Source organism: Trachurus trachurus (assembly GCF_905171665.1).
Source record: "Trachurus trachurus genome assembly, chromosome: 13".
NCBI classification, from domain to species: domain Eukaryota; kingdom Metazoa; phylum Chordata; class Actinopteri; order Carangiformes; family Carangidae; genus Trachurus; species Trachurus trachurus.
In genome coordinates, this window is record NC_139892.1 from 12,633,820 (window position 1) to 12,660,019 (window position 26,200).

The 26,200-nt window shown below is 43.8% G+C and overlaps 2 protein-coding genes across 9 annotated transcripts in view; both read left to right on the forward strand.

Moving 5' to 3' along the window:
• Positions 1-9,608, forward strand: part of LOC310996417 (eukaryotic translation initiation factor 4 gamma 1-like) — a 70,966-nt gene extending 61,358 nt beyond the window's left edge. For 5 of the 8 annotated variants that reach the window (XM_083985802.1, XM_083985806.1, XM_083985803.1 and 2 more), the window contains 13 exons: positions 946-1,068; positions 1,171-1,252; positions 1,435-1,533; positions 1,651-1,768; positions 3,258-3,391; positions 3,490-3,662; positions 7,962-8,087; positions 8,192-8,273; positions 8,416-8,514; positions 8,631-8,762; positions 8,878-8,959; positions 9,081-9,221; positions 9,315-9,602. In XM_083985802.1, the coding sequence (XP_083841928.1) occupies positions 946-1,068; positions 1,171-1,252; positions 1,435-1,533; positions 1,651-1,768; positions 3,258-3,391; positions 3,490-3,662; positions 7,962-8,087; positions 8,192-8,273; positions 8,416-8,514; positions 8,631-8,762; positions 8,878-8,959; positions 9,081-9,221; positions 9,315-9,496 (1,573 nt within the window). In that variant the 3' untranslated portion in view covers positions 9,497-9,602. Of the gene's footprint in view, positions 1-945; positions 1,069-1,170; positions 1,253-1,434; positions 1,534-1,650; positions 1,769-3,257; positions 3,392-3,489; positions 3,663-7,961; positions 8,088-8,191; positions 8,274-8,415; positions 8,515-8,630; positions 8,763-8,877; positions 8,960-9,080; positions 9,222-9,314 lie in introns of all 8 variants that reach the window. The other 3 variants (XM_083985800.1, XM_083985801.1, XM_083985799.1) reach the window with 2 other exon arrangements.
• A 2,819-nt stretch (positions 9,609-12,427) lies between these two features.
• Positions 12,428-23,188, forward strand: LOC310996219 (eukaryotic translation initiation factor 4 gamma 1-like; the record flags this gene model as incomplete). The annotated part of the gene is made up of 11 exons (XM_083985602.1): positions 12,428-12,703; positions 15,847-15,996; positions 16,437-16,673; positions 16,787-16,891; positions 17,417-17,516; positions 19,023-19,162; positions 19,277-19,449; positions 21,402-21,527; positions 21,613-21,694; positions 22,398-22,496; positions 22,610-23,188. The coding sequence occupies 11 exons, from the start codon at positions 12,428-12,430 to the stop codon at positions 22,685-22,687; spliced, it is 1,566 nt and encodes a 521-aa protein (XP_083841728.1). The 3' UTR covers positions 22,688-23,188.
• Positions 23,189-26,200: the final 3,012 nt, after the last annotated feature.

Consider the following 26,200-nt stretch of genomic DNA (forward strand, 5'->3'; position numbering starts at 1 on the left):
GTAGAACCTCAGTTAGTCTGTCTGTCTGTTTTCATTCATTTTTGTTGTTTACTTTGTGAGTATATACTTGAACTTGAAAAAATAACCGCACTCGGCGGACTCACCCTCTTTTGCGGTCAGAATACAGAAAGAAGAAAGGTGACCCTGCAATCTCTCTGTCTCATCTCCTGGAACGTTTGCACCCTCACGGATTCTGATACATGTCAAAACAACTCACCCTCATCTTGGAGTGTGTATCAGACACTGGGTGGACGGAGGACTTTTTAACCTTCGGCGGTTGAAAGCCTGAACAAAGACATCTGAAACATACATTTCAGAACTCCAGTATGGCGACGACAACTGTGCCCCAGCCTCTTCTTCTGCTGATCTACAGGAGTCCACTGATGCTTTTGTGGAAGCATATGAGAGTGCAGGCCTGGAGGTCAATGTTGGAAAGACAAAAGTCCTGCCACAACCCGACCCTGCACATCCTCTCCTTTATTGGACAAACTGATTAATCCAGGTGTGTCTGACCATTGTGACTACTCAGACACACCTGGATTAATCAGTTTGTCCAATAATGTAAAACAGGAAATGAAGGACCTGCCTTAAATTCAGGAAGTGGTGGAGCTGTGCATAGAGCCCATTGAAGGTTGGAGCGAGAGTGGGGGAGTGTGAGTGCAACACTTACTGACCGGGAGGAATTAAACTCGTAGCTAACATCTTTAAGCAGCTACAACCTGAGATGTTTCCAGTGTTTCCCATGCATAGACCAATGTGTGGCGCTGCGCCACAGAATCAAGACCACCACGCCACAAATTTATTCCGTCGGACAATCCGCTACGGCCACAGTCTCCCTGTAAACCTGTGGGAAACAGTGTGTTTCCATATGTTTGTGTTCTCCATCTGCAACTTTTTAATTTTCTAGAATCTTTGAATAAAACTTTGAAACTCGTGTTTCCTCAGGCTCCAAGAAATCCTGGAGGTGTCTGAGGACATGGCGATCGACCCCCACATGTGGCTCTACCTGGCCGAGCTGATCACCCCCGTGCTCCTGGAGGGAGGAATCCCCATGGGAGAACTCTTCAGGTGAGTCGTCGGCACCATGGAGGGAATCTGTCAGAGGAGTTGTTTTTTTTTTAGGTTTTTTAACTTGTTTGTATCTTCTTCTTTGTTTTCTTTTGTCTCTAGGGAGATCTCTAAGCCTCTGGTCCCTCTGGGAAAAGCTGGAGTCCTGCTAGTCCACATCCTGACCTTACTCTGCAAAGGAATGGTGAGAGCTGTCATCGATTATCAGCCATTATCTATCAAATCAAGCTTATTTTTAAAGTTATAAAGCCCATTTACTTTACCCTTTCAGCCATGTGTATTGTATTACTTGAACTAAGATGAAGTGTGATGATGATGATTTAAATAAACAAATAAATAAAAAACTTTGCGTGTGTCCTCCATCAGAGCCATAAGAAGGCGGGCACAATGTGGAGGGAGGCCGGCCTCCGGTGGAAAGACTTCCTGCCCGAGGACGTAGACGTCGACAAATTTGTGACAGAACAGGTGAGAGGTCGTCGCCTGAGAGACGAGCTGTGTGTTCTCCAGTGAGCAGCGGTAACGAGAGGCATTAACGAACAGATTACAGTTTGTTACGGCTCTCTCTCTCTCTCTGTGCTGCAGAATGTGGAGTTCACGCTCGGCGAGCAGCGCGGCTCTGCCGACCCCGTCCGCTGGGTGGCGAGTATGACGGACGACCGAGACCGGGGCAGCAGAGAGAGAGCGAGGAGCAAAGAGAACGGTAGGAGGAGAGGAAATGAAGGAATTTAAAATTTATGTTTGTAACAACCTCAAATAATCTGAATATAATCTATTTTAGACAAACCTAAACAAACCTCATTTACGATATAGCCGAGATGAAACACAGAACATATAAAGACGGAAGACAAAACAATTGAGACATACATAAATATTCAGACATAACAAACATACATAAGCATAACTTGAATACATAAGTGTAGTTAAAAGCAGGAGCAGTTAGAGGTAAAATATGATGTAACTATGGATTTAAATTGCCCTATTGGTAAAAAGTGAGGTAAGTTTCAGATGATTTTGCAGAGAGTTCCAGGTCGAAGGTGCAGAGTAAGAAGAAGTAGTCTTTCCAAGTTAGGAGTTGACAGAGGGAACCTGCAGTGTGAGCCAGTCTTTTGAGCGTGTGCGATGGGAACCTCCATTAAAAGATACTAGCGAGTTAATATAAGATGGTAAAAGACCAGTGAGAGCTTTAAAAATAAATAAAATCCAGTGTTGATCACGCCTGGTAGATAGTGAGGGCCATCCAACTTTGGAATACAAGTCACAGTGATGAGTGTCGTAGCTGTCGCCAGTAATGAACCTCAGGGCTGAGTGATAAACGGTGTCAAGTGGATGTAAAGTTGTAGCTGATGCATGCTTATACAAGATGTCTCCATAGTCTAAGACATAAAAGTTGCCTCGATAAGTTTCTTCCTGCAGTGAAAAGGAAAGGATGATTTGTTTCTGTAGAAAAAGCCTATTTTTTGTCTTAGTTTAATTAGATACATGATGTTTGAAGGTGATTTTGTCGTCGATCCAAAGTCCAAGATATTTATATTCAGAAACCTTTTCAATAGTTGTATCATTAATAGTGGAGATGATTTGCATATTGTAAGTGATGTTTTTTGATTTAGTCAAGAGCATAGATTTTGTTTTACCTGCATTAAGAACCAGTTTGTGATTATTGAGAGCAACTTGTAAGTCAGTGAAACGGTGCTGAAGAGCTTCAATAGCAGAGGGTACAGAGTCAGACATGGAATACAAAATGGTGTCATCCGCATAAAGGTGAATGTTACAGCCAGTGACAGTAGTTACAATGTTATTAATATATAGTGAAAATAAAACAGGGCCACGGATTGACCCTTGGGGTAACTTTGGAACCATTTAAAAGTAATGTCATCGAGGCTGATGTTGAGAAGTTTGGTTAGGAGTAGTTTGTGTCAACTGGGTCGAAGGCTTTTGAAAGGTCAATAAAGAGAGCAGCACAGTGTTTCTTTTTATCTAAGGCTAAGCTAGGGTGATATAATTTAGGACAAGAGTTGCAGCGGTAGAGGTACTATGTTTTTCTTGGAAGCCAGATTGGTGAGTGCTCAGGACAGAGTGCACAGAAATACATTTTTTAAGTTGATTATTTAACTACATGAAATAAGATTAAATTAGATTTCCAGGAGAGGTTTTAATGTGTGTGTGTCTGTGTGTTCGTGTTTGTGTGGCAGCAGCCATGAAGCGGGAGACAACCGCCACCCCTCCCCCCCCACAGACCCCCACCAAGCCGGCCTTGACAGAAGAGGAGCTGGAAAAGAAGTCCACAGCCATCATCGAGGAGTACCTGCATATCAACAACATGAAGGTGCGCCATCGTCATCTGATAATCCTCATGTGAGGAGGATCAATATTTTAACAATTTGTAACTTAAATCGCCCCGCTGTGTCGGTGTATTTCCTGCAGGAGACGCTACAGTGTGTGCAGGAGATGAACAGCACCCAGCTGCTCTTCGTGTTTGTGCGAAACGGCCTGGAGTCGACGCTGGAGCGCAGCACCATCGCTCGCGAGCACATGGGCCTGCTGCTGCACCAGCTGCTGAAGACCGGCACGCTGTCCACGCAGCAGTACTACAAAGGGTCAGTGTCAGCGGTACTAACACAAGAAAAGAAAGAGAGAGAAACGAAGCCCTGAGGGAATTATCTCTCGTGTGATAATTTGAGAGCTTTAAAGGGAAAGTTCAACATTTTGGCAAATTGGCCCATTGCCATAATTCCTATAGTCATAGCAGTAGGTTCGTTACCTTTAATTGTTGGTGCAAGCTATTTTTAGAACGGCAGAGCAGTGAGCTGCTTAGAGCTACGAGCAAACTCATCAAATACACAAACCAACAACTCCAAAACGCTCTGGTGGACAAGTTGTGAGCTGCACATTCACCACGCTATGAGATAATAACAGAACGTTATGAGACAGAGTTGTTTGCGAGGCAAATGCAGACTGCTTGATGAAAAACTGCCCCCGACGGGAACGCGCATCAGTGGTTTTGCATAAATTTGCCTCAAAAACAAGTTTGTCTTGTAATGTCGTGTTTTGTTTTGTGTGTGTAAAGTTGTAAGGTAATGGTATTGTAGCGGCCCACTTGGAATTACCACACGTGACGCAGAGCGCTTCGACTGGTGTTACTTTAATTCTCTCCTCTTTTCACCTTCTGACACCATGACACCGTGAATACTATGAAAATGGACAGAAATACAAATGCCATAATACCAGATTTCAGTGAATAATATATAGAAATCATGTTCACATTTTTAAACTTAAACAAATACATTTTAGTAAACTTAAATAATGAATATTACATGAAATTACCCTTTTTAAATTGCTACGAGTTACAGCTTTTATTTAAATGAAAATAATGACATTGGCCGCGTTTCCCAGATTCGATCTTTCTTAAGGACTTAAGAAGGCTCTTAAGAAGGGTTCGGCTAAGAAGGAGCGCTAAGATACGGGTGTTTCCCAGATGCGTTCTTAACTGCCTTCTTAAGATCACGCCAAAGAAGCTTCTTAAGAAGCTCTTAACGGGAGCTGTCCACCACCACAGTACTGAAACTGAATCAATCGATGCCAGGCAAATCGATTATTATATCACACGCCACCTAATACACACATAGATCACACACAGTGACCAGCGCAGCTGCACCGACGGGCCATGAATAAACCGAAGACGGGATTTCCAAACATGGGGTTAACACAGGTCCCGGTGTCCGCGGGCCTGATTAGAAACTTCTCCGCTGTTGTTGCCGCGTTGGTCACGGGCAGTGACGGACTGGCCATAGATGACACGGCACAGCCGCGTAAAGATGCGGCCGAGACGGCTGCACGGCCATGTGCTTGATGTGTGTGAAAATAAAAAATAAAAACGTGCGCAGGGGCTGGCTGGTTTACAGCCAGACAACTCTGGAAAAGAAAGTGGAAGCATTGCCGTGGTCTGGGTTCGAATCCACCCACTAAAATATTATTTTGGTGATCAACACGTTTTTCTTTTCTCATCATCATTAAATGATCAATACAAGGCTACATTATGTATATAGGCTACATATATATTTAGGCAGTGGAGTGTTAATGCGTGACAGTCTTTTTGGTGCCAGTATAAAATGGCACAGGAGGATCGGTGTCACGGCTGCCACACTCCGTGACACTGACCCTTGCTTGCGATGCCCCCACCACACCAAGAAGCTCCCCACTGTGTAAAAACACGATGAAACAGCGACACTAGGGGTTGATTTAAGAACGGTTGTTTTTGATGTTCATGCAGATATGGGACGTGGATGTGTGCGTAAAAAGTTATGATGAATGATGATGATTAATTTTATTTGTGTGCCTGATGTGCAGAGCACATGTTATTCCTCATATTTAGTTTATTATTGTTCTTATTTTATTTTTTTTATCTCTTTATTTTTTATTTCGGCACATAATTTAATGTTTTAAACATACGATGTGCACTGTTTAATATCTTGCTTAGTGTGATATTGATTTGCCTTGAAAACGTGAGCGTTGGTCGCTAAGAAGACTCGTAAGAGTGGGTCCGCTCGATCTTACATTTCCTTCTTAGTGAAAGATCTTCTTAGGCTAAGAGCGACTCTCGGAAACACGTTCTTCTTTCACAGCGCTCTTAAGAGCGCTCCAAAGAAGATCTTAGCGCTAAGAGCTTCTTAACAAATCTGGGAAACGCGGCCATTTTCTCTTTGTTTTAAATTAAATAAATCACTCTCTTTTACAATGAATACACCATTAGTCTCCTCCTACCTCCTTCTGCTTCCAAGGGCGCTAAGTTTGAGCACAACCTGCTAGCAGCCTGTCTTCCACACACACCTTGCGGTAACAGTCCTTACACGAAAAACACAATGACACAAAAACACGGAGCGAACTGCAATGAAATAACCTTTCATAGGTTTCAATACAGGCGACGACATGTTAATTGTTCATTTGTATGTTTTACCAACTCTGTAATAACGTGAGCAGCATGTCGTTCTGCTGAGACGGGAGCAGGAAGTCTAGCGTCGGCATAACAGGAAGTAACAAAATGAGAGTGGGTTCTGTCAGTGCTCGATCCGTACCCGGAACACGATCCGTTCCAGCGCTTCTGCGCATGCGCCGTTTTACGGCATTAGCTTCAAAGCTATGCTAACTGATAGCCTAGCAGTAGAGCAGCTAAAAGTCCGCCGTAGCGTTGTTAAAACGTCACTTTATTAATTTTAAATATTTTTTCATGCGAGAAAGTCACAGTTTAGAGTCCTAATCTGTGGTCAGTTTATCCAACTGACGTCTGTTTGGAAGTTTGCTCCGGTTTTGGGAGAAGTGCAGAGCTAGCTGGGAGCAGAGCTGGGAGCAGAGCTGGGAGTAGCCACCGGGAGCTAACGTTAGCTCGCTGCTCGGCTCATCTCAGAGGCAGCAGCGGCCGGCTGAGGTGATCGACCGGTCACCCAGACGTCGTCATGCCGGTGGAGAAAGCGAGCAGATTAATTTATGGTCTCATTGATTAGTTTGTGTAAATGAAAAGTGAAGCTTCAGGAGGAGCTGGTCAGAGGAGCAGTGCTGACTTGCTGCTGTCTGTATGTGCAGAAATCAACACATTTACATCAATAAATAAATGTTTTACAATTAACTGATCGGTCTAAATTACATTTAATTTAATCAGAAATAGAACAGAGGGGAATTCGTTGCGACGTGCTTGTGTTTTTCCTCAATGAACGTCTCTGTTTTCATGCATATCCGCGGTGTCTGCCGTAAACTAAAAGAAGGGGGGAGTGCGCATGTGCGTGCGCATGCGCAGAAGCGTCCTGGAACGGATCGTGTTCCGGGTACGGATTGGGCACCGACAGGTTCTTCAAAATAAAGCACAAAAAAAACGTAAAGTGGCAGAACTGCATAGATTATCATAGACAAGATTAACTGCCATTTACAGGTATTATTAATGATGTTTTTATGTTTGTTTGTTCTTTGACAGAAAGTACGTGCAATAAGGAAGTGTAGTTAATAAAAGTTGGGTTAAAAGTCAAAAAGTCTTTCTTTCTACCCTTCTATCTACCTCTTTCTATCTATCCATCCCCCTCTCTTTCTTTCTTCATTTCTATCCCCTTTCTCTGTCTTTTTACTTATTTCTTTCTTTCTTTCTTTCTTTCTTTCTTTCTTTCTTTCTTTCTTTCTTTCTTTCTACCCTTCTCTATCTATCCACTTCTTTCTATCTATCCATCCCCCTCTCTCTGTCTCTTTCTTTCTTTCTTTCTTTCTTTCTTTCTTTCTTTCTTTCTTTCTTTCTTTCTTTCTTTCTTTCTTTCTTTCTCTGTCTTTTTAATTATTTCTTTCTACCCCCTTTCTTTCTTTTTACTTCCTTCTTTATTTCTTTCTTTCTTTCTCTCTCTTTCTTTATTTCTTTCTACCCTCTGTCTTTTTACTTCTTTCTATCATCCCCTCTCTGTCTCTTTTTTCTCTCTTTTTCTACTTTTTTCTTTCTCTGTCTTTTTACTTCTTTCTTTCTTTCTTTCTTTCTTTCTTTCTTTCTTTCTTTCTTTCTTTCTTTCTACCCCTCTCTCTCTCTGTCGTTTTCTTTCTTTCTTTCTTTCTTTCTTTTGCCCATAGAAAGACATTCATCTCTCAGACTTCAAGTTTTATGTTTTAGCCTTAGCCTTTTTCAACATTGCCTCAGCAGTTCAGCTGCTTTCAGCATTCACGGATTTCCTGCAGAAGATGCTTTCTTTTTCTAGCTAATTTTTATTGTTTACTTTGTGAGTGTACTATATAAAACAATAAATTGTTTAGCAGCTGCAGAAGCTGAGATGTTTCCATATGTTTGTGTCACTCTGTTTTCTTCTCCATCTGTTTAGCAACTTTGAACCTTTTCTTGAATCCTTAAATAAACATTGAAACTCGTGTTTCTTCAGGTTTCAAGAAATCCTGGAGGCGGCTGAGGACATGGCGATCGACATCCCCCACATCTGGCTCTACCTGGCCGAGCTGATCACCCCCATGCTCCTGGAGGGAGGAATACCCATGGGAGAACTCTTCAGGTGAGTCGTCGGCACCACGGAGGGAAAAATCTGTCAGAGGAGATTGTTTTTTTAAAAACGTTTTTTAACTTGTTTGTTTCTTCTTCTTTGTATTTTGTCTCCAGGGAGATCTCTAAGCCTCTGGTCCCTCTAGGAAAAGCCGGAGTCCTGCTGGTTCACATCCTGACCTTACTCTGCAAAGGAATGGTGAGAGCTGTCATCAATTATCAGCAGCATTGTACAGTAATATACAATGAATATCAAAGATGAAGTGTGTTGATGATGATTTAAATTTGACATGCCCGAAATAAACAAATAAATAAAAAACTTTGTGTGTGTCCTCCATCAGAGCCATAAGAAGGCAGGCACAATGTGGAGGGAGGCCGGCCTCCGGTGGAAAGACTTCCTGCCTGAGGACGTAGACGTCGACAAATTTGTGACAGAACAGGTGAGAGGTCGTCGCCTGAAAGACGAGCTGTGTGTTTTCTAGTGAGCAACGGTAACGAGGTCGTTAACGAACAGATTACAGTTTGTTACGGCTCTCTCTCTCTCTCTGTGCTGCAGAAAGTGGAGTTCACGCTCTGCGACGAGTCGGAGAAGAGCAAGAAGGAGCTGAGCTCTGCAGAGCTGAGCAAACATCTGGACCGGCTGATCCATGACAAGTCCGACAACCAGAGGATCTTTGACTGGGTCGAGGTTCGTGTCCCCGCCGCCTCCGGCTCGTCCACCTCATCGGCCTGACGGAGGAGCAGGTCTCACTGTTGTTGTGTCCAGCTGTAAAACAGATGTGTTTCTGTGTGTGTGTGTGTAGGCCAACCTGGACGAGCAGCAGACGTCCTCCAACATGTTCGTCCGAGCTCTGATGACGAGCATCTGCCAGTCGGCCATCATCTGTGAGTCCAGCTGCGGCCGTCACCTTCATCGTTAAAACACTGTAAACGTGACGTCCCAGCTCACAGGCTGAACCAGCAGAGTCTCGTTCAATAAAGTTTTTCCCGATGTTTTCCTGTGCAGGTAAGAACCCCTACAGGGTGGACGGCGAGCAGGTGGAGCAGAGAGCCAAGCTGCTGCAGAAATACCTGAAGGACGAGCAGAAGGAGCTGCAGGCGCTCTACGCCCTGCAGGCCCTCATGGTGCAGATGGAGCAACCTGCCAGTGAGTAGCAGCACACATGATGTGTGTGTCACAACTTTAAATGTTGTTATGAAACACACTTCCTGTCTCTCTCTCTCCCCTCGCCCCCATCAGATCTGCTGCGGATGTTCTTTGACATGTTTTACGACAACGACATAATCAAAGAGGAGGCCTTCTTCAAGTGGGAGTCGAGCAAAGACCCCGCCGAGCAGTGGGGCAAAGGAGTCGCCCTCAAGTCCGCCACCGCCTTCTTCACGTGGATTCGCGAGGCCGAGGCCGAGTCCGACAACAGCTAGGCCCCTCCCACCACCTTAAACCCCCCTGCTCAAGCCCCTCCAACCCCCCTTCACCCCTTCACCCCTACACCACCACCCTCCCCCCTGTTGACCCCCAGAGACCTGCTGCCTGGGAGACGAGGCGGGAGCTCGGAGAGCTAAGAAAAAAATCAAATGGGAGAGATTGTATTATGGATTGAACGTTCAATGATGTTATTTTTCTTTTTGGTTTCATTTTTTGTTTTTCCTTTGTGCAACCGAATGTCTTTTTTTTAAACAGGATTAAAGAGAGAGAATAGATACAATGAGAGAAGACGATGATGCTGAGAAGTTATGAGCCGTGGGAGTCGATGCCGTTTCCTTCAGTATTTTTATTTTTCCTTTTTCCGTTTGGGTTTTTTTTTGGGAGGTTTATCGTTTTCAGATGGATCTCCTCCCACAATTTTTGCTCAATTGACACCAAACTTGCTAGAGAGCATCTTCACGGCGTGTTCCCACCAAACGTGATGACGCCTGGTCGCGCGTCGCAGTTTAGTTAAAGACGGTTTATAGCCTAAATAGACTATCTTTGGTTTAGTTTAGTTTATTATTCAGATCCCCATTAGCTGCAGCAAAGCCACAGCTATTCAGTGTTGCTTTTCCGGTGCTGTTACAAATGTTTCTGGTTTGGAGATTCGGACCTGAAAGCACGTTATCACTGCTGTTTTCAACCAGCAGGCGCTGTGAGCCGGCCGCCTTGTCCCAAAGCACTCAACAGGCGGTCAGTCACACAGTAGTGTCACGGAGCTGTCTCCGCTGCGGCCAGAGACCCGCGATGGTGGTTATCTCAGCCATGGTCGACGAGAGAATGAAATAGTGGAAGAAATGTTGTTGTTTGGGCGGGCTCGTCGCGTGACGCGATGCCGCGCCGAGGCGTTTTTTGCATATTGGACCAGCATCAAAACTGGACTGACGCGATTTCATTTGACGCGCGGTTAAATCACGTTCATCACGTTTGGTGGGAACACGGCGTCAGACTGTCCTCCACAAACAATCCACACAGATTTTTGATTTATCGAAAATTGAGCCTACAGTGCATGAAAACGTTTGACTGTAAATAGGGGTGGGCGATATGACGATATTAGATTGTGAAGGATTAGAGCGTGTAGACGATCTGCCAAAGTGCAGAGATCGTAGGATCGTCTGGGGCCCATTCTATAAATTGCAGTTCTATGCTGATGCACTGACGCACTAGACGTGTTACGTCGTCAACCTCACCGACCAATCATAACGAATTACAGGCAGTGACGAGCTTTCTTATTTGCCTCCTTGTTTGTGTGTGTAGGGTAGCCGCATGGAGAGCCTGGTCCTTTGCAAAGTTTGCTAAAAGAGATAACCGGTTACTTTAGTTTGCATTTTTATTTGACCCTTTTTTTGATATACTTATCCTGTTACTACTTAATACTACTACTGTGTTGAATAAAACAAACAGTTAATGTCTTCATTGAAAGCTACCTTTTATGTTGCAAGAGTGCACTTTATCAGAGTGTTGTTTATCTTTTAGTATGTTTACGTTGTTTGCAAATGTTGACAAAACTGCAACTATTTAGATTAAAATCTGTTCAGAAAGGTTATTTGGCCTAAACTGTGTGTTTTTCTTTTTTCAATTTAAGAGCGTGATAAACTCGAAATTGTGACTTTATTTTTAAAAAATCATGATATGATATTTTTGCCATATCGCCCACCCCTAACTGTAAACAGTAGCCTACTGTAAACATATACCATCCAATTCTTGATAACTGCATTTTCAATCTTCCTGAAAAAAATTGACAATATTTTGGAGTCGTGGTTGATGAAGTTTGGCAAATATCAGAATTTTATCTCAAAAACTGAATTTTTGAGAACATTTTGAATTCTGCTTTCATGGGAACAACTGCAGTATGTAAAAGTGGTGGTTTTAAACATCAGATTTTCTCTTGTGAAGAAAAACACTTATTAAAAACAAATCACCACATTTGCATGCTGTCTAGATGAAATTTATGTATTATCAGATTTGTGTTTAGATAATAAAATTTGTGACATTTTGACAATTTCTAAATCTGCTACGATAGATGGTGCCCCGTCTGTGACTCCCTGAGTCTATTTGAGAAGCCACACACCATGTCTCACTTCAAGACAATTAGCTCAGTGAGTTAGGCGCTGGTACTTGGTGTCAGAGGTTGTGGGTTGAAGTCCCAGTAAGGGTAAAACATTAAAATATCAAATATCACATTGTTGGCTGTACACCGTGAGTATTTTATAATGGCAGAAAAAAACAAAAAAATGTGTATGCTTTTGCATACCGTAGTATAGGCTATTCAAGGATGGATGCAACATGCCTCCAGTGGGTGCACCGGCCACCTATTAAACAACTCATTCTAAGCTATGAGACAGCTTTCATTTGTATGCGGTTGTGATTAGACTTCGGTAAATACGTATAAAGCAATATTTGATTTTTGCTAATAAAAAGCCAAATAAGCTACATGCTGTCCCTTTAGGGTTGTTTACCTGTGGCGTCGTCTAACACTAGAGGGCGCGATTGCACTGCACGTCTATCACTGCTCTGTGTGTTGAGTAAGTGCTGGTGGCAGCAGATCTGAAATGACAGAATTCCTCCAAACAACAGACTACAAAACAGAAAATATCAGGTAAGATGCTGGAAAATACAGTTTACAATTGTTTTAGGTTGAAAATCATAATTTTACATCATCAGACTTAGCCAGGCTACTTTATTGAAATACGACCACTGAACTTCACACATGTTTCTGTTTCCTTCGTCTCTAATGTGTGTTTACGTCATTCCTCACCTGTCCACCAGGTGTCCCTAGTATGTCCTGCTGATGCTACCGAAATACTGTACCAACTTGTAGATTAGCACGTGCGCGTCGCTCTCAGCAGATCCAGAGGAAAGAGCCGCGGCAGATCACCACCAGCATGTCGCTGAACAAGGCGGAGAAGGCCCGGGAGCCCGAGGAGAGCGACTCGGAGCAGGCAAAGGCCGAGACCCAGGAGCTGTTGAAGCGGGTGAGCAGCAGCATCCTCGACCAGCCGAGGCCGCAGACGTTCAACCAGCTCCTGGACCAGATGTCGGAGCTGAGCATCGACACCGAGGAGAGGCTGCAGGGCGTCATCGACCTCATCCATGAGAAGGCCATCTCCGAGCCAGACCTCTTGGTGGTCTACGCCAACATGTGCCGCTCCCTTATGCGGGTGAGTGGCGCCCGCAGACACACCGAATAAAGACGTGTGAGCAGAGACTGTGCGTGTGAGAGCAAAGCTGTCATGGGTGATATGTTAAAAACTGTGTAGCCTACAGCAGTGATGTTAGCTCGACACTAGCCTGACAAAACGAGGCCGCGTTTGGAGCAGTCACGTGCAGGTGACCGGACCTTATATGCACGTCAAATACAGTAATATATTGATCTTTTTGGAAGCTCTCTTGGCCGGCACATTTTGTTTAATTTAAAGACCCCCTCCGATGAAAATCGTGTTTTTCGTGCTTTTCACATTTTCTTGTGTTAGGCAGAAAAGGAAGTGCAAAATTGCATTTCTGAGTTTTTCTGCCTTCAAATTGCTGTGAACCAATGGCAGACGCAAACTGGCAGTTTCAGGGAGACTGTGGTTGAAGTGTCACAACCCCAGGGGAGGGTATGTCAAGGTACAACCAAGGGGGCAGTTGTCGGTCTGAGAAGTGAAGCTCACTTCCGCATTCAAAAAGCTGCAATCCCCTCGGCTGTCGCTGGGGGCTGGCTCCAGAAGGGAGCAACTCCAATCGAGCCCCATGTTAAAATAGCCGATTTTACAGCTTAAAAAAACATATTTACAGCCTGGTACATTTTATTTTTTTGGGCTCAATCGATAGTTTCTACCCCCGCACACACTCTGAGGGGGGTGAATTTTTTTTAAACTCTACCGTTTTACTATTATTAGGGTTAAAGTTCTGGCCAATCAGGGCGCAGAACCGTTGAGTGACAGGTCCGGCGACCGCTGCTACGAGGCCAGTGGGCGGGCTCTCGGCCGGCCAACGGCCGCACCGCTCCAAATATGGCAAGTAGAATCCAACATGGCGCGGTTCTAACCCCCGTAGTAGCGGCACAAAACAGACCCCCCAAAACCAATGGGTGACGTCACGGACGCTACGTCCATTCTTTTTACAGTCTATGGGTACAACAGGTATTGAGAGTGAGGAGTCACGTGACGATGGTCGGCCATGATGGAAGGAGACGCTATCGGTTGCCAGGGGCAACGTCATTAGAACAGCACAGAGACGCGACTAAATTCTAGCTCTTTTTTGCGCCAACAGATCAACAAATTACTAGAAAGAATAAGGAGAAAGTAAATCACTGGAGCAGTTTTTAACACAGCAGTGATTTCCGGCATTGTAAAACAGTAAATTACGGAGTAGACGATTATGTTTTGCCCATAGACTAGTAAGGCTTTTGCCACCGGAATCCTTCCATCATGGCGGAGAAGGGGGGCGGGGCTCTGACATGGATGTATTAGGGCTCTGAGCTGTGACGACAACTCCTCACTGCTCACCTGGTAGAGCAGCTTGCACCATAACTTAAAGCAGAAGTGAGTGGTCCGGTCGTTTTCGCTAATGCTGCGTTCCAGGCAGGCTTTTGAAATCGTAAATTACAGCTTCAAGTCACAACTTACGACTTTGTAGCGTTCCAGGCAACCCACTCGTGTTTCTCCGACCTGTTTTACCGGTGAAAGTCACTATAACGGCCACTCGTAATCAAACTGGTACGACTTCACGGTCGGAAAAATACGAGTTTCCTTGAACGCACCATAACAGTCCTCGTCCCTACGTCGCCACATTCACGGCGTCCCTTGGCTGCACACACAGCCCTGCATGCCGTTCTCTCTCCTCATTGGATAAAAACTGTAGGATACGATAAATGTTTTCTCCTCGGCTCAGAGCAGAGCAGAGTGACTGACAGACCCGTGTTTCAGACCAAACACTCTATGTAAGTGATTGCTGTCGGAAGATATAACTATTTAGGCTAAGACTTATATTAACACAAATATATCACTTACTTCTGCTTTAAAGGGATAGTAGCATTTTTTTTAAAGTTAGGTTGTATGATCTACAAATAGCCCCTAAGTACTTTATTGCAGTAGAAGACTCTCTGCACTCCTCCCGTTAGCAACGCCAGCCCATAGCCCTGCCCAGAGATTTACAACATACAGTTTTGTGAATGGACCCAAAGAAACGGCCTATTTTCGCGGCCTAAAAGAGGTTTTACGTGGGGAAAAAAATACACAGTTCCATTGTTCGCTATAATATAATTTTTTCTAGCCCTTCAAAGTGCAGGAAAAACACAGTTTTTATTTGGACCTAACCAACTCGCGTATTCCTCTGGCCCAGGGTTAGCGCCCACCGATCAGCAGTTGGTTAGGTCCAAATAAAAACTGTGTGCAGTTTTATGCTAAACAAGTAAACATGCTGAATTGGTGTGGTTTTAAGACCACAGAGAATGTTTTAAAATAACCTAAAACTGTTTTATGTCCGCGAAGCATCGATTTTCAAAATAGCTTCAAGCTTTGCGGACATAAAATCGTTTTTAATCGAAGCTTCGACGGCCGATGGTTGCATGGGGGGGGGGGTGCGGCAGCGGCGACCGTAACCAGGGGGGGTGCGCGATCGTAGCGGAAATAATGAAAGTGGTGGCAAACAAACACTGCATATCTCCAAAATCACGCAGGTTTCCAGGATGCCAAGTAGCCTATTCATTGCAATGTAACAATTGCCTATGAGAACCGGTGTCAAAAAGGAAAAAAGGAAGGAAAAAAAAACAATCGATCACTGACTTCAAGATCGATTTTCGATTTTGCAAGCTGTTTTTAGAACGGCGGAGCAGAGCCACAAGTTGTGACCTGCACATTCACCACGCTGAAAGAAATACTCTTGCAGAGGTGTTTACCAGCCGTGGTTTTCACACACACACTTCTGCAGGACACAGTTGATGACCTGAAATAAGTAAAGGTAAAGGTACTTTATTTGTCACATATACAGCTAGTACAGTGAAATTCTTTCTCTGCATTTAACCCATCCCTGAGGAGCAGTGGGCAGCCAAGGTGCAGCGCCCGGGGACCAACTCCAGATTATGAGCCAGTGCCTTTGGTCAGGGGCGCTGACTGGAGGATTAGCTAGCTGGCATGTTTTTAGTGGTGGGGGAAACCAGAGCACCCGGAGGAAACCCACGCAGACACGGGGAGAACATGCAAACTCCACACAGAAAGGACCTGGGCGGCACATATCTGGGCCACTGATCCAAGTGATGGGATCCCAGCGTCATCATTTTCTTCTTTTCTTCTTCTAACTAAATGTCCGTTTTCTTCCACAGCTAAAAGTCCCAAGCCGAGATAAGCCACGAATCACTGTGAATTTCCGCAAGCTTCTGCTAAACCAATGCCAGAAGGAGTTTGAGAAGGACAAGACGGATGACAACGAGATCTTCGAGAAGAAGCAGAAGGAGCTGGAGGCCGCCTCCTCGGTATGGTTTATTTTATTTTTATTTCAATGTTTATTTAACAGGGATGATACATACAACATTGCCACAGGAAATGGGAAAATGTGATGTCAGCTCCAAACTCACTCGTCTGCACCTCGTTAACAGACCACAGTGTGGTTTTACACACGGCATTATTTAACTCAGGTGAAGGAATAACAACAGTCTCGATACAGATCAGCGGCCGCTGTTGCCGCTCTGTTTTTGAAATTTCCAGGTTTGACTCTCATGTCGGACGTAGCGCTCGCACTCTTCCAGTAACAATGCTTTGCCCAATCAGTGGAAGGGGACTCACGCGAACTGAGACAGTCGAACCGTTCGGTTCGGACAGTTTTCAGAAACCGTTCCAGCCCTAGTTTAATTACAAACCAATGTTCTGCAATTAGCGACGTCTCTCTCTCTCCTTCTCTGTCTCTCCCTGGCAGGAGGAGGAGAAGCAGCGGCTCATCGAGGAGCTGCAGGACGCCAAAGACAAGGTCAGGAGGCGCTCGCTGGGCAATATCAAGTTCATCGGCGAGCTGTTCAAGCTCAAGATGCTGACGGAGGCCATAATGCATGACTGCATCGAGAAGCTGCTGAAAAACGAGGACCAGGAGTCTCTGGAGTGTCTGTGTGTGCTGCTGTCCACCATCGGCAAGGACCTGGACTTTGAGAAGGCCAAGGTACAAACACACACACGTGATTAAAGAGGGAATTAGTGTTTGAAATTAATGCTGATAAATGTCTAGTTGGATGGAGACAGAGTCACTCATCCAACCGTCGTCTGTCTCCTCAGCCTCGTATGGACCAGTACTTCAATCAGATAGAGAAGATCATAAAGGAGGGGAAGACCACGCCCACGAGCTGCTTCAAGCTGCAGGATGTGTTGGACCTGCGACGGGTGAGTTGCTCACATACACACGTACACACAGAGGACACTGCGTCACTACAAACATTAACTCAAAATTTTTGCTGAAACCTGGTGTAATTCAGTAGGTTATTAAAGATTTGGATATCCATTTGCTCAGACGACATTGTTATGCTGTACTTTTTTTCTGTGTTATTAGTAAGGACAAATACCAAATTATTTTGGTTTTTGTGATACAGCGGAGTTTATGTTGAACAGGTAATCTTTGGTTTTATCGTGGAAGTTGTGACTGTGAATCCAACATTTTGCTCCGCATTCAAAGCTGGTGCCGTGTTTGGTTTCTGCCGGCAGGCTTGTTGCTCTTCTCTGCTGAAGATGGGCGTGTTGTTAGGAGGGCCATAGCTATCGTAGACCATAGCTTTAAGGTGTGATCAGGCTCTAGTTTTTTGTTAGTTCCTTATTAATTAATAAATGGAAAGAATAAGGCATATTTTAAGTTTCTATTTTACATAAATGTGTATAAACTCCTCCTCACCTCTGTCCCCTCCCTCCTCCCAGAACAACTGGGTTTCCCTGCTCGCCCCCGGGGACATTGACACCTGGGGCAGCTTAGAGAAGGGCAGGAGCGGCGGCACCAGCACCAAACCTGCAGATTCTGGTAGGTTCCCCCGCACGAAAAAAAAAAACAATCCATATCATTTGGGTGGCAGTGAAGCCTCTGGTCAAAAAACCTGTTTAGGACTAGCGGTTGAGATCCGGTATGTATACGTAGTGGCTGCACAAGTCTCGCTATCTTTTAATAATAATGGATTACATCTATATAGCGCTTTTCTATTGTTACCCAATACCCAAAGCGCGTACAGCAACCATGATTCATTCATACCACATTCACACCGGTGGTGGTAAACTACGTATATGTAACCACAGCTGCCCTGGGGCAGACTGACGGAAGCATGGCTGCCATTTCGCGCCAAACGGCCCCTCCGACCATCACCATGTTCATTCATACGCATTCACACGAGGCAAGTTGGGTAAGAGACTGGGAGAGCCGCCAACCCTCTGATTATTGGACGACCCACTCCACCGCCTGAGCCAGTGCCGCCTTTTAAAAAAAACGCTATGCTTTCAACACCCCAAAGCTTTAAAGCCCCAGTATGTAACTTATTTGGCTTTTTATTAGCAAAAATCAAATATTGCATTTGCTTTCATAAATATGTATTTCATTGGAGTCGAATCACACCTGCATACAAATGAAAGCTTCCTCGTACCTTAGAATGAGTTGTTACAAGTCGTTACAAATACATAAGTGGGCGACGCACCGAACCGAGGCGGCCATGTTGCATCGCCATTTTTTTTACGTTGAGTGGCAGCGTGACTGTAGGTAACCACGGAAACTCACCGGAGCTGTCGGCTCGGCCTGTTAAAACTGTCACCACTGTGTAGTGTGAGGAAGGACGGAGGCACTGATGTTGCATTCAGGTGCAGTCAGGCAGACGGCCGTCGGCAAACCAACCGGATGTCATTTTACTCAAAGAGAGAAAGACGGTAAAACGCGGGTCAGGTAAACAATACGACATCACCATGACAACATATTGTCACGCCTGTATTGTTTTGCCTCGTGCTGGCGGACCACTTGTTTACATAGAGGCTTGTTTATCCTGTTACATGCAGCGTCTGTTGTCTGTCTGACGTCTGCCCGATTTCACGTGAATGCAACATCAAGAATACGTTCCGATATGTAACCGCACCGCTAGATGGGGGTCATTCCTACATATTGTACCTTTAAAAATACTCAGTGTCGACAAGCAAGTGAGTAAATCGACAAGATGACTTCTAAAACAGCTGAACAAAAACTCTTGCGCAGGCTTCTATTTCTTTAACCCTTAAGAAAGGCAAAGATCCCCTAAAATTTTTGTTTTAATCACTTGCCTCCCATCGGCTTGCAGTGGAAACATTACACCCGGGTCAACCTGCTAATTTACGTGACGTCGCACCAGTCGCGACTCGTACAAGACACTTTGCTTGCACTCAGTCAACATGGCACGCTACTGACAAGCAAAGAGAACGGGAGGAGTTTAAAACTTATGTTTGCAAAAACTTTAAATCTGAAAATAATTTATTATTTTAGACAAAGACAGATTTGTGTGTGTGTGTTTGTGTGCAGTAAAGCGTGTAAGGAAGCAGGAGACGACCGCCACCCCTCCACCCCCACAGACTTCCACCAAGTCGACCTCGACAGAAGAAGAACTGGACAAGAAGTCCACGGCCATCATCGAGGAGTACCTGCATATCAAAGACATGAAGGTGCGCTATAGCGACCAGCCTAGCAACCACGACAACATACAACACAAGGAGGCCGAGGCTGAGGATCAATATTTCAACAATTTCTAACCCGCTGTGTCGGTGTGTTTCCTGCAGGAGGCGCTGCAGTGCGTGCAGGAGATGAACAGCAACCAGCTGCTCTTCGTGTTTGTGCGAAACGGTCTGAAGTTGACGCTGGAGTGCAACGCCATCGCCCGCGAGCACATGGGCCTGCTGCTGTACCAGCTGCTGAAGACCGGCACGCTGCCCACGCAGCAGTACTATAAAGGGTCAGTGTCATCGCTACTAAGAAAAGAAAAAAAAACGGAGAGAGAAGGAGAAAGAGAGATGAAGACCAGAGCAAATTATGTCCGTGTGACTATTTGAGAGCTTTAAGTTTGATGTTTATAACAGCAGGATTTGAAAGAATTGAAGAATCAATCTTTCCAATCTCTTTGCATCTTTGTGCAATTTTGTACATACACGCACCCTTTTCATATACCCATAGTTATTTAATTTATTTATTTAACTTTCATTTATTTTATTTTATTTTATTTCTTTTTCTGTCTCACATGCAAAGAGACCCTAATTAGGTAGTGACGGGTCCTAAATAAATATTTACATCACGTTGGCAACATCGGCATGTAATCATCTCTGCGCTAACAGCATTAGTACGTTGATGTCACGTGAGGCAGAGCTCAGGGGCCCACAACGAGATAGCTCTGTGGAGAAAATGGCATCATGCTAATGCTAATGCTAACTAACGGTCAGCCGGTACTGTAACGTTTCTGGTGCAGGCGTGATGCTGTGGATTTGTCGGGTTCATCTGCAGGTGAGTAAGTGTGAAACGATTCAGATGTGTTTCCAGTCCGCCGTCAACACCGGAGCTGCTGCTAATTAAATATGGTTAGCGTTAGCTTAGCTTTAGCTGCTAGCCGCTCCCTGTAGGCGTAGGCTACCTGGCAACCAGTACAATTGACCCTTCTCGTAAGCCCCGCCCCCTTGGTTACTGTTGCTACGCCGGGCAAGCTTTCACTCCCAGCCATGCTCCTGGCAAAATTGGTATCGATTTCAAAGGAAATATCAGCAAATTTCTGGATAAACTGTTCTGAGATAATAGAGAGAAGAAGTCACAAAGATCATTCATAGTTTTCAGTGACGTGACTCGCGCAGGAGGATAAAACATCTGTTCAACGACACGACTGGACAATGTACAGAGCAGCAGTAAGGGCTGGTCATTTTACCGTCTATCAACCCACGAAGACTTAGGTCACCTCACTGGTTGTCAAACTGCAAGTTTTTGGGCGATTGTGAACCACATACAGCTTTCCCTGCTGTTTTGTTTTCTCCCACCGCTGTATCAGTCAGTGAAAGCAGTCCCTGCCTGGAGGATCCCTCCCCTAAAAGCCCAGGTAAAAGCCCTAAAAGTACAGCTGTCATTTTGGAGGTGAAAATATAGTTATCCCCATATTTACACTTGCTCAAGTCGAAAAAAAAAGTCAGCTCGTATCTGAACATCTCTATATTGCTGCTGCCGCCGCCGCCGCCACTGTAGTAGCAGCAGCAACAACAACATCCTTCTCTACAAACAAATGTTTTTCGTCCTAGTCTCAAAATGTGTCCACAAAAGCAAACGTAATGACTCACTGCGGAAAGCTTGCCAGGCCTATAGTTACGGTTGCTAACGTAGGATTGGACAATAGCCGTTTGTGGGAGGGGTTGGCGAAGTTTGTTCCTGACATTAAATGGACTGCATTCAGGAGCCCTGCGGTGTGCGAGCCTTTCTATTTTCTTTTTAGGGGTTGGCGAAGGGTCAATTGAAAGTTGGAGCGAGAGTGGGTGAGTGCGACACTGACCAGGAGGAATTAAACTAGTAGCTAACATCTTTGAGCAGCTACATGAGCTGAGATTTTGTTTATTTGAATGGGACAGCGAACATCAATGGCTATATATTTTGGCTTTTAGGTTGCCTTTAACATCTGGCCAGGGACAACGGACGAAAACTAGCCTTGTCGGCTAACTCTGGCCCACTTACAGGTTTTCTTTTAACTCTGTTGATTAGTGGTGCACTGTCCCTATGAAATAAACTAATAAAAAAAAAAAATAAGAACATGTACAATATGTCGGATTATAGCAGGATGCTAGTTTTCGTCTGTGTTTCTGTATGTTTGTGGCTTCTCCATCTGTTTAGCAACTCTTAACTTTTTCTTGAATCTTTGAATAAAACGTTGAAATTCTTCAGGCTTCAAGAAATCCTGGAGGTGTCTGAGGACATGGCGATCGACATCCCCCACATCTGGCTCTACCTGGCTGAGCTGATCACCCCCATGCTCCAGGAGGGAGGACTCCCCATGGGAGAACTCTTCAGGTGAGCCGTCGGCACCACGGGAGGGAAAAATCTGTCTGAGATTTTTTTTTTTAAAGGCTTTTTAACTTTTTTTTTTGGTCTCTAGGGAGATTTCTAAGCCTCTGGTCCCTCTGGGAAAAGCCGGAGTCCTGCTGGCCCACGTCCTGACCATACTCTGCAAAGGAATGGTGAGAGCTGTCATTGATTATCAGCCATTATCTATCAATCAATAAGGGGTGCCTCGAAATAGTCAACCAAGAAGTCATTAGCCAACCAAAATTTCATTGGTCGATTTGTCGCAGGAAAAAAACAAGAAAAACATTTGGAGTCGTGTCTTGTCAAAATTGTCAAAATCAATATGACTGAACTGTGAAAAACTATAGGGCTTTTGATTTGAAGGGCCAGATACAGGAAGTTGTGAGACTGACTTGCTGTCCGTTTTTTTGGGGGGGGGGGGGGGTCAAAACCAACTTTTTCCGATGTTTGTGGTTTGGGGGCAGGGGGAAGCCGTACAATCAATCAAATCTATCAAATCACATTTTGTTTACCTGACCCACATTTACAACAACCAGGAGTGTATAGTAATATACAATGAAAATCACACATGAAGACACCACAGCAACATCTCGTGCTCTGAGAAAGATGTGCAATAGTTTGAGACGAAAACACAGGTGATATTAAAGGACAAGGACTCAAAGAGCAGAAACATATTGTAGTTTTAGTCTGACCCATGATCCTTTGCAGCATGTCGTCCTCTCAGAGGGGAAAACTACATAAATATACAACCTAAAGCATGTAACACCACATTTACTCTGGCTGCCTGTAGTTAAAACAGTTTTTAATTCAAATGTCCTCATGTATGAACCAACTGTGTGTGTGTGTTTGCATCAGAGCCATAATAAAGCAGGCACAATGTGGAGGGAGGCCGGCCTCCGGTGGAAAGACTTCCTGCCCGAGGACGTAGACGTCGACAAATTTGTGACAGAACAGGTGAGAGGTCGTCGCCTGAGAGACGAGCTGGGTGTTCTCCAGTGAGCAGCGGTAACGAGGTCGTTAACGAACAGATTACAGATTAGTTTCTCTCTCTCTCTCTCTGTCTGCAGAATGTGGAGTTCACGCTCTGCGATGAGTTGGAGAAGAGCAAGAAGAAGGAGCTGAGCTCTGCAGACCCGGTCGAGTAGCAGGGCAAAGGAGTCGATCATGTTAAGTTTCTTTTTGGTTCCTTTTTTTTCCTTTGTGCAATCGAATGTCTTTTTTTTTTTAGACAAACAGGATTAAAGAGAGAGAATAGATACAATGAGAGAAGACGATGATGCTGAGAAGTTACGAGCCGTGGGAGTCGATGCCGTTTCCTTCAGTGTTTTTATTTTATTTTTCCTTTTTCCGTTGTTTTGTTTTTTTTGGAGGTTTATCCTTTTCAGTTGGCTTTTCCTCGCCACGGCAACACTATTCAAGACACTTTGCTTAACGACAGTTGTTAAAAAAAGGAAAAAACTTTAAAAAGGTTGTTCACATCTTGTTCACATCTTGCGGCGTTGTCGTCATGTCGTATGTTCAGTGTTTTTGATCTACATGAAGCGCTTATGTAGACAGCTAGCTTTTTCGTTCCCCTTTTTTTTTTGTCTCTTTTTCCAGTGTTGGATGATTGGAATGTGTTTTATAGAAAAAAAATATAGAGAACTACAAAGAATATTTTTCTTTTAGATATTGTGAATCTAAAATGTGTTTTTACTTCTTCAAGAATATAAATTCAAAAACCAATATCCTAGGAGGATAAATAAAAAGAGTTTGAACTTTCTACCTCACACTCACTTGAGTTGAGCTTCATTATTCACCATTGTCCAACACTAGAGGACGCCATTGCACTGCACACGTCCATTACTGCTCTGTGTGGTGAATAAGTCCTGGTGGCAGCTGGTACATTTAATCTGAAATGACAAAACTCCTCTAAAAAACAGACTACAAAACATAGAAAATATAATACATATCAGGTAAAATAGCTTTTTTAAAATCTTGTTTACAGGAGCAGTTATGCTGGAAAACCCAGGTATCAATTTAGTTGAGCACCTTGTGACTCTTTTCTTCTTTTTTTGAGTGTTACGCGTTCTTCCTTCTTTTTGTAATGTCAAGAAACAGCCTAGAAATAAAGGCAAAGTTTACACATGCTTTTCATGCTTTGAATTTTTTGGAAAAGGAAAAAAAAAATTCTCCACCAAGTCCTTGCAATGGACTGTTATTTCTGGACTCTTTCTATGCAATCAAAAGTTATTTTTTGGCTATATTTCACGCCATTACTATGAAATTGACTGTTAATTCTAGGCCATTTCTAGACATATGATGCAATTAATTGTTATTTCTTTGCTGTTTCTTGACATTATCACGTAATTAGTGGCCTGTATTTTAGAAAAAGGGTTACCGAAAATTCACACTAAATATTTTCAAATCACCAATCCCATGATGCCTCCCACCTTTTTAAGCTGCTGACCTATGCAAAATTGTGTTTTCAGTTAGTTATGTAACGTACCCAGAGGTGAAGTCGAGCTCGATCACCAGAGGAACTTGAAAGGTCGAACCAGGAAATACTGCTGCACATCACCGCCGCCAGCACTTTATAGAGGTTGTAACTGCTGCCAAATGAACTTTACCACATTATTTGGCAGCCATCTTTCATCCAGGCAAACAGGAGGACTTCCCTCATGAGTCCACCGGCCAATAAATTTCCATTTTATGAAGAACCAAATGTACCACAAGGTGTTTGACTGAAGGAACCCCAGTCGCCGATGGCCCTGAAACCATAATGTAGTTGAAGCAACTATATTTTTTCTTTCCATGGTTGAAGACAGAACATTATGACTGTGGAAGTGACAGAGCACCTTCTACTGTAAAGTCTCATTACTTCTAATTAGTCTGACTAAACATCTGCTGAGAGTGGACTGAGGACCAATCAGCCGACTGTGGAGGGTTTTAATGACGACTTGATTGCTTTGACCTCCCCAACACCATCAGACACTCGGAGCCAAGATGTCCTCGCTCACCGTCCATCACTGAGAGCTGCTCTCAGGGTCATAGGTGGATTTAACACTGATTAAAGATGAGAAAATACGTATAAAATACAAAATAAACTGCCCAAAGTTGAGTTTAACCAAATCCCATTGAACAACTTGATGCTGCCCACACAATCAGTCAAACTCAAACTCGAAGATTTTTACATTTTAAAGCCATAAATTGAGAGTGTCTTTGGATTATTAAAGACAAAAAACAATAATAAAAAAAAAACTATTTATGCGTTGCAAACGAATAGATGACAGCGAACATGTCCCTGCACCAGAGTCACCTTTTCATTGAATTTAAAACAAATAAACGCAATTTACCTAATTTAAATAAAAAAAAATTCCCTGACTACTTTAACCAAAACAATACAAAAATCAGTAAAAATATATAAATTATTTCATCATGCCCCCGTTTTGTTCAACCCTGTAACAACATACCAGTTACCCCTTTTTAAAAAATGTTGGTTCAGTTCAACATCCTCAGCATTGAGGAGGTGATCACTCTGTAAAGAGCAGAAAATGTTAACATCTTTAATAGTTTTTATTGTGAGATTGACAATGTCAAGATCAACATTTCAACTCCATATATAAATGAACTGTTTAGGAAAAGACTAACAATAATGTTGAAAAATATCATAATTTCACGATTTCCTAAAGTCATGCGATCGTGCTACATCCCTTGGCTGATTATGGACTTAGCCAAAATCAAAAAACGGGTTCTTTTTTACCTTGAGGCCCAATTCTTTTAGTACAGAGTGGCCCCGGGGCCCCATTAAATATGAACAATGTATTAGATTTGACTGATCTCACAAATCCACTTGACCTACAGTTTAACAAGCAAAAACCTTGTCAAATAAAGGGACATGATAAAATGTGATCATCACAAATAATTTTATTAAACATGTGTATGTAGCCTAAACCTGCACACACATCAAGACACCGAACAGGCCGATAATTCATGGCACGAATGAAGCTGCAACAAGAAAAAATGTAGATTTGCTTCAGATTTAGCATATAGGCCTACTACAGACATGAGTCATCAGTAGTAGGTCAGACATTTCTGTATGTAATCGTATTTTTCACATCCTCCTCGCTAAACTCTCCTAACATTAAAATATCCTGTTCTGTTCTGTTGATGCTGCTGTTATGTTTTGACCTTTTTAGATTTTTTTCTGACTAATTGCTGCCCTGACCCGTCGGTTCCCACGGGGATCACTGCAGTTGCACACACAAACACGGCCATGTGTACAGTGAAGTAATGAGCCTACATCGCATCATCATGAATCATAAACCCTGCAGCAGATGGCAGCGGGTGTGTGCAACAGTCTGCCATCCCATCCCATGCACACACCACAGAGAGAGGACACAATGTAGTCTCCGTCCTTCACCAGCATCAGTGACAGCAACATGTCAACCGGACCGACTCACCACTTCACCAACCCATTCAGCTGTCACACTCGGCCCATCACAGAGCTGCAGCCACAACCTCAGGTGTGTGTGTTTTGAGTGTGTGAGTTTGTACAAGGTCACATTTACTTATAAAATCCATGTTTTACTAAAGGTTAAACATGATTTTAATGCAAATTGATAAAAAAAAAAAAAAGGACAGGAAATGGAGCACAGCCTGTGTTTACTGTGTATGGA